The sequence below is a fragment of the Corylus avellana genome, chromosome ca1 (assembly GCF_901000735.1).
Source record: "Corylus avellana chromosome ca1, CavTom2PMs-1.0".
Classification (NCBI taxonomy): Eukaryota; Viridiplantae; Streptophyta; class Magnoliopsida; order Fagales; family Betulaceae; genus Corylus; species Corylus avellana.
Genome location: NC_081541.1, coordinates 46,400,623 through 46,414,898, shown reverse-complemented (window position 1 = coordinate 46,414,898; position 14,276 = coordinate 46,400,623). Strand labels below are relative to the sequence as shown.

The following is a 14,276-nucleotide window of genomic DNA, read 5'->3' as shown; positions in this document are numbered from 1 at the left end:
AAGAGAAATCTTCAACGGTAACATGGTCGAAAATAGCTCTAAAAATTATATATTCCTAAATGAAATATCTTCTCCAATGATTTGATGAAGCTCCAGTATCTATGTGGATTCCTAGTCCTTATCACCAAGAGAAATCTTCAACGGTAACATGGTCGAAAATAGCTCTAAAAATTATATATTCCTAAATGAAATATCTTCTCCAATGATTTGATGAAGCTCCAGTATCTATGTGGATTCCTAGTCCTTATCACCAAGAGAAATCTTCAACGGTAACATGGTCGAAAATAGCTCTAAAAATTATATATTCCTAAATGAAATATCTTCTCCAATGATTTGATGAAGCTCCAGTATCTATGTGGATTCCTAGTCCTTATCACCAAGAAGTATATTCGAAGCTTGTGGATTGATAATAACATAGTTATAGAAAATAAAGATGACAAGTTTATGTGATGTGAGTATTTTCGATGTGAAGATGAAGCCCATTTGTTTTGCAACATGTTACTTAAGAAAATGGATCATATTAAAGTTAAGGAATTTTACAAAGTACATTTATGGGATTTGGTTTACATTCTATTTTTTTATAGTTACAAAGTTTATGTTTTGTGATAATTGGGGTCTTGGGTTGGATATTCTACTCTAATAGTAGGTTGTTTTGTTGTTTGCTTTAGTAGTACTCTTTAGTGTAGGGATATTCTGCACTAATAATTGGGATTAAGATAGAATTATCCCAACATCTACGATTATAGATAGAACTTGTTGTGGTCTTCTTGCGTCCAAAAATATTAATAATAAAAATAACCACTAGCAATAGGACAAATCCTTGTAGGATATGGCTATATTGAAGGTGTCGAACCTCAAAGACCGCACATGTGTTGTTATCAAGCTTGTCAAGATCAAATAACTTATGCAACATTAGCAAGTACATCCCTCAACGAGTCAGTTGGAACAGATTTAATGGTCATCTTAGGCTGCTGTCTTCTCTTTCTCGTTCTCTTCAGTGTGTTTGAAACCCCCAACAAAGGAAAAAAAAAATAAAAAAATAAAAAAGATAATAGTAAGAAAACAAAAGAACATTTAAGAGGACCATTAATACAAATGAATACTAACTCATACAGTTACTTAAGCCTATTATGGTTAGAAGTAATAAATGTTTAATGGAAGGATAATGTCTACATACTTCCCTTAAACTATCATTTAACTGACAATATATTTTCTTTAAACTTTCAATTATGACAATGTTTCCTCAAAATTAGCAAAATATTATCAATGTCTCCCAAGACTAGCAAAAAGATAAAAATATCTATAAATTTATCAATAAGAACCCTATAAATACAAAAAATAATTTTTTTTTAAAGAAAATTTAAATTTAAAAAATGATTTTCTTTAATTTTATTTATAAGTGATACAGGGAGTATTATTTAAATTAATTTAAAAAAGAAAAAAGAAAAAAATAAAAAATAAAAGGAAAGAGGTGGCTGCCAGAGACGGCGCTGCCAAACCAGCAGCCACCCACCCCCTTTCTTTTCCTTTTTTTTTTTTTTTTTTATAAATAATTTTTTTAAGTTTTTTAATTTTATATATTTATATATTTTTTTTATAAAGAGTTACACATGTCGTTATTTTATTGGTGTTCAAGTGGCACCTAAAGGAATTTATCAAATTTTTTTGATGAAATTTAACTACAAAAACAATATTAATTTTTTGACAAACCTCATAACCTCTAAATTTATTTTAACACCGTAACGAGCTAAATCACATTTGTATTTTTTTTCCTTATTTTTATCTGGATTATTTATTCAAATTTCAAAAGCTTATGGGTTGAGTTAACAACCGTTGATGAAATAATATAGTTTAATCAAATTTCAAACAAAAAAAAAACTATAGATGAGGAATCCAATTTAAATTCTAACTATTTTTGGGCGAAAAAAGATATGCAATTTATTTAATTTTGATTCGACTGCTGAAAGTGAAAGTAGTGCTGTAGTAATACTACTGCAAGAGTCATAGAGGCAGATAGTCTAGGGCCTAGGAGTAACATTGGCACTCCTGCCACATGTCAAATTGAATTATGCTATGACAATTTGGGTCCACAAAGCCTTAGGTACCACCTAAAACTCTCTTTAATTTACTTTGAGACTACGATAAGGAGATAATTATTTTGTCGGGAAAAAAATAAATAAATTAAATCTATTAATGATATAAGAAGTATTAGAGTGTTTTTAGAGTCATCTCAAATATGACGTAAATTTTAAAATTATTATTGAATTTTAAATGATTACTATTTAATTTTAATTTATTAATAATTTTAAATGCCACATTATATTTCAAAGTCTTATAAAAAGACTATAATCTTCCTTATACCAATACTCTAATCCCTTTTAAATCTAACTTCATCTATTTATTTACATCAATTATTCATCCTAATTAAGCTAAAAAAGTGTTTGATTGGACGATTTGCCTTTCTTTTGTGGCGTATTAAACAATTAGCAAAATAAATTAAACAATATTTATAGGGTTCAAGAAAAATTGTATTAAAAAAAAAATATTGTGAATTAAAATGACTGCAAAATAATTACTCAAAAAAAAAAAAACAAATATTTTTTTCATATTCCAAACTTTTACTCAAAAAAAAAAAAACACACACACAAATAAATGCAAGAAAAAACAAGATGCGAAGTAGGCCTGGGTATCGGTCAAAACGGTTCGGTTAAGGACCTTATTGGTTATTAACCGATAATTTTCGGTTAAACGGTTTATTAACCGATACCGAACCAATAAGAATTTTAACCGATAATTTCGGTTAAAACGGTACACGGTTAAACGGTCCGGTTAAACCGGTTAACCGATTTAACCAAGAGCTTTATCTTGATTTATTTTGTTGGGCCAAAAACTAAAAATGAGTTTTTTTTACTTTTGAGAGCCCAAATATTTTTTGTTGGGCTAAAATAACTTATTAAAAATGAGTTGTTTTAGGGACCAAATACTTTTTGTTGGGACCCAAATATTTGTTTTTTGGGCTAAAAATTGAAACTTTTTTATATTGATCCACTTCAACTTTTTTTTTTTTTTTTTAATATTATAAAATACATTTTTTCAAAGCAAATGGACTAATTAACATAATGAATGCTAATTAGACTAGCAAAACTAGTTAATGAAAAATGTTTTTACCAAAGGCAAAGAAATCCCATCAAATGCCATCACTTAAAAAAAAAAACATCAAACCTACCCAAACCCAAATTAAAATAAAATTCATTAATGAATAATAAACAAAGTATTAACTAATTAAAGTCACTTAGCAAAAGGAAAATAAGTCATGGGCAACACCATTACACAAATTCGGAAACCTGTGTCACTTGTGGGAATTTGGAAACCTCTCTAAAAGACTAAACGGCGCCGTTTTGGGACTAGAATTATAAAAAAAAAATAAAAAATAAAAAAATTCCGGTTTCTTATCGGTTAAATCGGTTAACCGATAAGAACCGCTTAACCGGACCGGACGGGACCGGACCGAATTCCGGTATACTTTTTTTAACCGATAAGGATATCGGCATATCGGCTACGGTTTATATCGGTTCGGTCGAAGCCGGTAGACGGCCGATTAAACGGTAACGGTTAATTTGCCCACCCCTAATTAAAGCTATGTTTGCCATGGGTTTCCCTAACTAGTAATAATGCAATATTGTAGAGGAGGGGGGAGGGAGGGGACGCGGATGGTGGTGGGTTGGGGGCTGGTGGACAAGCTTGGCTTGCTACATATGATATTTTAGTTGGCCGACAAATGATACTTTTGCTCAGTTTAAGTCCACCCACTTTGCTTAGAAAAAAAGAAAGAAGAAAGTCCACCCAAATAGACAAACAAACCATATCTCAAAGTTATATGCTCATATCACTGATTTTGAAATAGATTTTATAATTAATAATGTAGGGGAATGATTTGTACAAAAAGTAAGAATAATACCACATGCATGTAAATAAACAAGCAAAAAGGACAAGAAATACCCTAGGCAGGGCAGCCGCCCCCTCTATCGTCCAAGTATTAAACAAGATTATCTCTCAACCAATTTTAAGTGAAAGAAAAGGAAAATGCTAGCTGTTCTTTTGGTCTTAAGTGAATACTATTTTATAAAAATCGGGTAAGAAAAATAAGGACCACCTTTTTTATTTTTTTTATTTATTTTTATTTATTTTTTTATTTTATATAATTTTTTAATTTTTTAATTTTTTTTATTTAAAATAATATTTCTATGTATGTTATTATATTATTATATATGTGTGTTATATATTAATATTATTAACATACATAGTATACTATACTTATAACTTGCTCATATTATACATATACTATAGTTTTTATTATCTATTTATACATAATAACATACTGTTAATTTGCTACCTATAGACTATAATTATATGCTATATTGTGTAATACCCGAAATTATTTCCTAAATATTAATTTTGGAGGAATACATGTTTTATGGAGGAAATGATTATTTTAGAGATACCTTATGAATAAATCGATATTTATTATGAATGATTTTGAATTTGTTATTGACGATTTAATTATAGGCTTTGATTTTTAATAGTGTCAAATGATTTAATTTGAAACGAATGAGATTTGAAAATTTATTTTACTATAATAATGGTAATTAAACCACAAAGAAAAAATAAAAAAGACAAGGTGAAACTCGGGTAAAACTTTCTTGGTAAACAATGCCAAAAACTTATACTATCGTGCCTATTCACAAATCCAATTTTTTTTTTTTTTTTGACATGTCCACACAAGGGAAGGGGGAGGGGGGATTCGAACTAGTGATCTCCGCTTTATGAAGCGTGGTTCACAGCCGATTGAGCTATCCCTTGAGGACATCACAAATCCAATTATAAGTTGCCAAACAGCAGGATTTAAAATTTGATTCTACCATGAACTAAAAGCTAATAGCTAGCTAGGTACATGTACTTTTAAGTTTTAACAATACAAATAAGTTCTGAAGTACAAACGACCATAGCATTGGGTTGGCACCTTTCTATTTGCGGTTGTTGCATCTAACGGTATACATGGTGTCACGTTATTTAAAATTTTACTTCGACGTAACAACGCATACACCATTAGATATGTGAAATCGAATCTTAACCATAAAATGAATCCCGATCGAAATAGAGAAATTAAGTAATTGTCTCATAAGTTCAAAATGCTCTTTCTTGAAAAAAAAAAAAAAAAATGTCACCCTAGACTTAAGGAGAAGCTTTCCTTCTGTATCTCTTCTTTGTTGGGCCTGAAAAGTATTTATTTTCTTTTTACCCAAAATCTATACCAGCAAGTCGGCAACTAAGCTACGAAAGCAGGCTTGTAGATTGCTCACATTGGGGTTAATGGTGCTGACACAGATGAATTGAACACAAAGAATATAGTTTTAGGCTAGCAAATGTGTGGGAGGAATGCTACATTTCCAAACATTTTTTTTTTAAATTTGCTCTTCAAATGATGTGCCCCACAATAACATGAGATAGTAACATATTTTTCAAAATAATATATTATATAGTATTGTGACACATCATTTAGATAGCAAATTTTATAATTTTTTTTTTGAAAAGTGTAGCATTTCTCAACGCACAAAACTTTAAGATGATATAACTAATAATTCATTTCTTTTTTATTTTTTTTTATTTTTTATTTTTATTTTGAACGTTTCCCTGTATGGTTTCTTTTTTTCTTTTTTATTGTAAGGGAAGATAAAGTTTTTTATTTTCGACCGGATTGAGTTTTTTTAATCCAATATCTTAAATTGATATATGTTTTTTTTTTTTATATATATATATATATATATATTAAAAATAAATGCATTTTTGGGTCCCTGTCGTTTTGGGTGTAGACAAATAGCTCCATATATGGTTCTAAACAAAGTAATTAATCAGTTATTCAGATAAGAAAAATAAATAAATTAACTCTTTGGCTATTTCAATGGAGACAAGACAACCAAAGTGAACAGTTGTGTGATTTTGTCCACATTCACCTGCCCTTTTACCTGCCTATGTATGTGTTTTGTTTTGTTATTCTATTTGGTGTGGAAAGTGACAAGAGGATTCTAGTCTAACACTGTAAGCAACAAGAGCCCGCTTGGCATTCTTAGGAAAAGAGATATATATATACATACACAAGGGTCTTCTTTATCCTATCCCTACTCCCTAGGGTCAAAATGACATTTTTTTTAGGCATTTACAAATAGAAAAATTAAAGTAAGGATAACTATTAACCTACTTGTCATGGTGACCACAACTTCTATCTAATTAATTTAATAATTTATATGCCATAGGGGTTACTAACATCACTAAAGTATTGTTTAGTACATCCTGTCTCAACCCATCTTATTGGGCCGACGTGTTAGTGTTCATTATTTTTTGGAATTGCCTTTGTTAAGACCAATGTTAAATACTATACTATAATTTTACAGGGTTAATGTGACAGTGCTCATTAGTTATAAGATCAGTTGTTGTTAAAATCAAATCAAATGACTGATGGGCATTGTCACATCAGCTTAATGAGATGGGGTGGCGTGTGAATGCAGTATTTAGTATTTTTATTTCATGAGTATTTCACAATGTTGTTGTATCAGTTCCAAGATTCCAACCAATCATTGGATTTATTTTTATTTTTATTTAAGAAAGAGTGATCAAAAGGTTGATTAGGATTGTCATTGTCAACATTATAGGATCATTGCGAGACAAAAATATGGTTTCAAACATTACTATATTAAAAATGCAAGTGAAGATCACATGCTTTAAGAGCAGATGTCAATTTAATAGACTGGATTCTAAGAATGTTCTTCGACCCAATTTAAACGGAAACTTCATCCGGTATTGGGGTTTTTCGTGTTGATATATATGACTTTAGACTCATTCAACCCTATCATATCAACAAAGGCATCAAGATACTTTATGTCAAATAAGTTAGGAATCTAATTCGACAATTCTTTAATCAATAATGTTACCAATAAACCTAGGTTTTATTCTTTAGTATTTTTTTTTTTGTTTTCTTAATTTATTCAAATGGGTAATTTACAAGGTTGATGACTTTATCGTTGCACCAACCAATAATCTCACAATTTGACTTGTCCTTTGTTTTATAAAATAAACACTTTACCTTTAAATTTAGTGAATATGCTGGTATGGACGGACTCAAGAATCATTTTGCTGTTAATGAGAAAAAAAAAAAAAAAAACATGATAATGTTAAAAATTAGCAAATATTATATATGTGTGTGCCACAAATAGTATTATTTTGAACTATACATTCTTACTGGACTCTTACCTCATGTTAATAAAAACTAATACAATATTAATCCTCAAGACCACTTTAAGTTTTTAACCACCATCATATTGTATAAAAATTATGTAATTTTAATCATAATTAGTGGTATGGAAACAAATAACCAAGTGCCCACTTAACTAAAAAGTCGTGAAGTCTATACGCCCGATAGGAGATGAAAAACCAAGAAACATACCCACAACTATAAATGTTATATAGCGGACAAGTAACATTATTCATCCACTAAAAGTTGATGTTATATGGTCTCCCTAACCAAAAAATCTATTTTCATCTACCAAATGTTATGGAGACCACGCTACATCAGCTTTGGTGGATACAAATTGGGTACTTGTCCATTATATATCATTTATCCACCACGATTATCTAAAAAAATCTTGCATAAGAAGGGTCACACAACCTCAAAACAAATATGGTGTATAAAATAGCCACAAAAAAAAAAGGTAATCTATTAAGGATCTCTCTAAAAAAAATTTCGATTTGCCATTGCACCAGCTATTAGGCCGGCATCATTCCGATAGTTTTTTCTTTGTTTTGTAAGTTTTCGACTTTTGTGTTATGGGCACGCAATGAAAAAATTATGGTAGTTTTGACTATTTGAGAAAATTCTTATAACTTTTTCAAATCAGCTACGAGAGTTGAATAATTAATAATTTCCTCATATATTTTATTAATAGCTTGAAGGCTTTAGATAGAGATTACATGAAAGAAATAGAGTTGGAAGTTAGTTAATGAAATAGAACTACTAGTTTAGTAATTTACATCTCTTGTTAAAGAGTTTTTCTACGGCTAGATTCTTTTGCTGCATGAATGCCACCTTCCTCAAGATTGTGTAGACCCAACCAAGTAACGGATAACCCGGTGGAGATCCATATGAAATCAAATCATTGTCGGCTTCTCTCTTATCCATTCACTTTATTTTTTCATTTAATGTTTTATTTTCAGATTGGAGCTCAACTTCATATGATCTTTTGTCTTGGGGGGTAAGGGAGATGAAATGGCTTGTATGGACCTTCCTTTTATAGAGCATTTACTTAGTTGGATTATGAGCGGTTTGAATTTATTTCCGCATTGTTATGTTGATCTAGGTGGTAGACTTGTATGAATTTTTCTTTTGTTCATTTGCATGGCGTATATAGTTTGGTCGAGACTTGCAGTTTGAACTTTATCATTCTCACCCAATCCTTAGGCTTCAAGAATTTTTTTTTTTCAACCCGATTTGAAAGGGTGATGCCAATTATGCATTTGACCCTAATAATAAATATCTAGGAGATTTATTTTTATTTTTTATTTTTAAAAAAACTAGATAAATGAAAGAAATATATAAAGAAAGGGCTATTTTCGTCCGGCCACCCCACTTTGTATACCTTATATAGACATGAATAACTTTGAAAATAAGTTTTGTTTTTTTCTTCCTTAAACGGAGACAGAGAGCGACTTTTGTGTTAACAGCGAAGCAGAAATTCTAATAACATTTATTGAAAACCTTTGAAAAGACTTTTCTTTTTGTTGTAAATAAAATTTAAGTAATTTTATTCTCTTTCTCCGTCACCCTCCACTGTCTGTCTTTAAGGTTGCACAGAGAGAGAGAGAGAGAGAGAGGGGGAAGGAGAGAGAAAAGATAGACTCAGTCCGATGAGCTTCGACTTGTGAAAAATCGAAGCATCTTTGGTGATCGCACCCAACAGTAAGTTCTCCCCCAATAATTTCCTCTCATATCTCTTCGAATTTCCATGCACTTTCTGGACTTCGATTCAAAAGTTTGATCAGAATTCTTGCTTTTTTTCTTTTTTGGGTTTTAATTCTTTTGTTGGCCTCTGTTTTGTTGTTGAGAAAACCGAGGAAAAGAAGAGAAAAGTTTGAGCCTTTTAGGCTTGTAAATGAAAAGGGTTGTCAAAATTCCTCAACTTTTTTTTTTTTTAAATTTTTTGTTTTTCTGAGTCCGTACTAGTTATATATTGTGGGAGACGAAGTTGCGTGTGGATGTAGCAGAATTTGGAGTGGAAATAGATATACCCAGATGAGAAATTCTGGTTTACTGTAGCTAAATAGTTGTATTAAGCTGAATTCAAAATTTCTCTGATTTCTTCTCAATTTCTCAGCTACCAAACAACAGAAACAGTTTAGTATCTGTTCAACCCTGAAATACTGGTTTGTATTTGATTAGACATTGACTTTATTATACTCCTTTGTGTTGTAATATTTTTCTTCATTTTGTTGAGCATGCATGTGCTCTTTTTGTTTACACGTAGATTCCAAAACTTGCCCAATATTTTTTTGGTTTATTTTGGTAAAAAATCAAACTTTATTTCGTTTCATTTCAATTTTTTTTTTATTTTTTTTATTTAAATTTTTAATTTTTAATTTTTGGGTTGAAGGAGGAAATTGTGAATGATGCCGGCAAAGCCTGGAAATGAGCTTGGACGGTTAGAACATGGTGGGCAGACTGTGTTGCAGTCGGCCGCTTACTCCCAACCCTGGTGGCGTGGCATGGGGAACAGTGGGTCCCTGGGTGAAAATGCTTTGAAATCATCTTCAATGGAACACCTAAATGGTTTTGTTAGGAATGGAGCTATTCAGTCGAAAGCAAATGGTCTGCCGGATGATGGAGCTAAATTTAACAAAGAAACACAGGGAACTGTAGCATCCCAATCTGGTAGTTATCATTTGAACTGTTCTCTCTTAATTGAATTGTCTTGTGAAGATATTCTTATAATTTTCTATGTATGGCTGTGTGTGTTTTTACCAGTATTGGATGCAATGAACTGTATGGTGTTTGAACTTGAAAAAATGTTTCTCTATATCCAAATGGTTGGTAATTGCTACTGAAAGAAGATAGAAAGCTTACTACTTTGTAATTTAATAAAAAATATTTGGATATATTTTTTTTTTTTTTCCATATAGACTTTGTAATTTAATAAAAACAAAAGCTTACTTTGGAAAGAAGAACAGAAATATTGCTTTTGGTGGAAGATCTTTTATTGCTGAAAGGTAGAGGAGAAAAAAGATAGAAATATGCTCCTAATTAATGAACAACGAAATTATCTTGTTTTCTAAAATTTTTGAGAGATCCCTCATGGTGGCCTGCATTTAGTCTGGATGGACCGTAAAGATTGCCAAATGGAAATTCGAGGTATTTAATGGGCTGACCGACTCTTGAGAACATTGAAATTCTCAATAAGATGGATTTTTACCTAGAAAAAGGGGAAAGACATTTACTTGATGTGATGTGGATAGCACAGGAGTTACTCCTCCTAATCTGTTAAATTATTCTGAATATATGCATATATAGGCATCTATATGATTATTGTTCTTGAATTGAAATTTAGAAGGATTGAGATCTTGTTCTCTGGTATTTAAGGGCATGTAGTTTTTTTTTTTCTTCTCTTTTTCTCTCTCCTGTTTTTCTTTCAGTTGGGGCAATGTGAAGCTGACTGTAGCAGCAAGCAGACCAAGAAATTGAAAGTCATATTTTTGTGCTTCAGTTTTTGGGAGTTAGTGCAAAGAGGTGCAAATGTGGGTCATCTCTGAACAAAACATCAATTGTTGATGATGATTCTGTTCCCAATTTCACCTTGTTGCCATGACTGCCATATTTTTCTATGACACCGAAGTTTCTCGTAGATGGAATACAGGGCTCCAAGGCTCTTAGCTTTTAAGGGTCTTCCAATGTCCAAACAGTGTTTCAGTCCTATTGTAAAATTCAAACAGCTCTCTTCTATCATTTTCCTATTATTTGCCCCATGATCCTCTGACTGTGTCATCCCCAAGGTGCATGTCCAAATTTCTTCTCCCTGAAACTCTGCTGGTTTTTTTTTTTTTTTTTTTTCTCCTTTTCTTTTTCCTGAGCAACTCTGCTGGAATTCTCCTAGGAACATTCATCAAACTAACCCACCAGATATTCCCAAACAGGGGAAAAAAATGTCGGTCCACAGATCCCTGTGATTTAAGATATATTAAGTTTAAAAATGCAATGCAATAGATTATACCAAAATGTGCACGGAACATTTATTATATGTTAAAATCTGATACCTTAATTTCTTTAAATTTTTATCTCAATATTCTGATTTAGTGTAATGTTATCTTCTTCTTACGTTTGTGATGAATTCCTGCTATATGATCACACATGTTCACACATGCAGAGTATCATATTGATCTTCAAGTTTCATTTAATATCAGATGCTAATATTGGGCAAGAGCACCAACATATTAACCATGTTCCATCCTTGACACCTAAAATGGGCAAACACCTTGATCCAAACTCCCAGATGGAACTTGTTGGTCACTCAATTGTAAGACCTGCTCATCTCTCTCTCTCTCTCTTTCTCTCTCAAACATCAAAGACATACACATTTAGATGGTTAATTAATAATCTGGGACTTCACATAATTGTTTTTGGGATAAAGAACAAGATTGTACTATTTTTCCTCATGATTTATGCAGGTATTGACATCATATCCGTATTCGGATCCACAGTATGGCGGAATGTTGGCTTCTTATGGTCCCCAAGCTATGGTATGCAATCTGCAGTCCAGTGTATGTTCTATGTAAGGGACCTTGAAGGACAGTAGTATTAATGTTTTTGATCGAACATGCTTTTTCATAGAAAATGCCTTATCTTTGTTACTTAAAAGAGGGGAGCTTTTCACTGCCCTGTTTAGGATGAAATTATGTCACTTGTGCATATATATTTGCATAAATTGTGCATACTGCTTCAGAAAACATATATTGTTTATGTGATGAGTGGTGCTCTGATGTATCTTTGCTGAACAAATTTTAATTCATACCAAAAGTGAGTGCTGGAAGATCATGAAAATTGATGTTAATCACTCACTTTAATAAAAACTGACCAGTACTATTATATTGAAGATCCTCTTGACAAAAGATTATGCATTTATGATTTCTGCGTACACTTTTATAAGAAACTCAATTTCCATGATTAGTGGCTATGGTGCTTAGTGTTTGGAGTAGTTCTTTTTAATGAACTGTATTAGGACACTACAATATTCTGACAATACCTGGTTTGATGCCAGTTAACTCCTCAGTTATATGGAATGCGTCATGCTAGAATGCCTTTACCCCTTGAAATGGAAGAGGAACCTGTCTATGTAAATGCAAAACAATATCATGGTATTCTGAGACGAAGACAATCACGTGCTAAGGCTGAGCTTGAGAAGAAAGCGATAAAAGTTCGAAAGGTAAAATTAATTTTTATAATGTTTTTCTTCTCTGGGCTGTGCTACTGTATGGGATGACAAAAAAGTAGAAGGCATAATATTGATTAGTCATCATAGAGAGGAAACAAATGCAGTGTGTGGTTGATGCAACTTTCACTCTCTCTCTGCTTTTGGTCAAAGTTCTTTTTTCTTCATGTTAAATATCTTCATTCTTGGCAAGTTTCCTTCTAGTTTTTGTAGCTTCATATGGCCCCTTGCGAACAGCAATTAAAACTTCACGTGTACGTGTACGTGTGCTGGCAGGTCCCATGATAGGTTTCATAGCTTGGTTGGTGCCCTTGCAGAGGGGATCCATTAGGAATTACTCGTGTGTGTGTGTGTGTTTTCCTCTTTGAATAACAGATTTCTTAATGCTTGGTTCATTCTTTAACTAGGTATTAGCAAGTATGGTCTTGGAGATAAGGCAAAATAGTTTGTTTATATATGTTTGTACAACTTTTGAAGATTTAGAATGACCCAGAAGGATTCTTGACATTGTATGACTGTTTCATGTGCCAGCCATATCTCCACGAGTCTCGACACCAACATGCTTTGAGAAGAGCAAGAGGTTGTGGGGGTCGCTTTCTTAATACAAAAAAGCTCGATAATGTTGCCGATCCCACTTCAGAAGAAGGCATGAACGTGGGTGCTAACCCTTCAATGCAACGGATCAGTTCATCTGGTACTGAGTGCTTGCCCACCAATGGCAATGGGAATTTGAAGTCCTCACGTAATCAGCAAGAAGGATCCTGGTCCGTAGTTCACAATGTGCATGAAGCTCGCAATTCATCCAATGGTAATGGCAATGGTCATGATCTGTCGTCGACTTACCATTCCCTGTTTAGTGATGTTAAGGAGGGGGGATGCTACTTGGGTCAGCAGAGAGAGAGCATGCAGGCAAATGGGCTCACACATGGGGTGCGCCCCATTAAATGAAATTCTCTGAAGGTGGGTGCTTCCAGAATTGCTTTACCAGTTCAGTACTAATGACTCTTTGATATCCAATGTAATAATTTACTTGGGAATGTAGTGTCTCATGAGATTATGTTGTGCAGGTGAACCTGAAGGCGTTCGCCCCTTCCAGCTTGGACAGAAACCCTCCTTGTGTTGTGTTTCTCAGGCAATTCATTCTTGGCTTATATCTAGGTTTCTTGTCTTTACTGGGGTGAGATGGGAGGAGACAAATATGTGGTGGACTAGCTGCTGTGATCTTTCTGCAGTTCATACATTTCTCTTCCATTCAACCCTAGTGTAAAAAAGAGAGAAAGTTCTAACTTTTCAAGTAAGAAATACTTATGAATGTGTACCATTTTAACAATCTAGGTATGAGTGTTTCAGAATCGTAAAAACTTACTTGTTTATGACAAAGGGTTTGCTTCTTCTACAATAATAATGTTAAATGTTGACAATGTTAAGAGTTGCTGTCTGGGTCATTGCATATTTTATGTAGTGTTTGTCTTAATTGATACGTTGGATGTGCTGATTGTTTTGATGAAGAACAAGTACATCGACCTTGTTTTTTTGATAGTAAGATGCCAACACCTTCCATTGGGTGGCATCACATGTGAGATTCGATAGGGGACAGCAAAGATGCAAAGCACAAAGGGCAGATGCATACTATCAATCTATCATTGAATGGAACTTTTGTTTGTCATTTGATTCATTTTCCATATCGTCTATATGCCTAAGAGTAATGTTATTCTTCACACTCATGTCACACCGACTAAAGTAACAGGATTC

At 32.6% G+C, this 14,276-nt stretch overlaps 1 protein-coding gene across 2 annotated transcripts; it reads left to right on the top strand.

The window, feature by feature from the left end:
- Positions 1-8,860: 8,860 nt before the first annotated feature.
- Positions 8,861-13,951, top strand: LOC132167858 (nuclear transcription factor Y subunit A-1-like). 2 transcript variants are annotated; one of them, XM_059578893.1, is made up of 7 exons: positions 8,861-9,007; positions 9,699-9,976; positions 11,500-11,612; positions 11,764-11,856; positions 12,354-12,518; positions 13,056-13,484; positions 13,592-13,951. In XM_059578893.1, exons 2-6 carry the CDS (start codon positions 9,712-9,714, stop codon positions 13,470-13,472), a joined length of 1,053 nt encoding a protein of 350 aa, XP_059434876.1. In that variant the 5' UTR covers positions 8,861-9,007; positions 9,699-9,711; the 3' UTR covers positions 13,473-13,484; positions 13,592-13,951. The 2 variants fall into 2 exon arrangements, with proteins under 2 accessions (XP_059434876.1, XP_059434877.1); XM_059578894.1 differs by having other exon boundaries at positions 8,863-9,007; positions 11,764-11,835.
- The last annotated feature ends 325 nt before the right edge of the window (positions 13,952-14,276 follow it).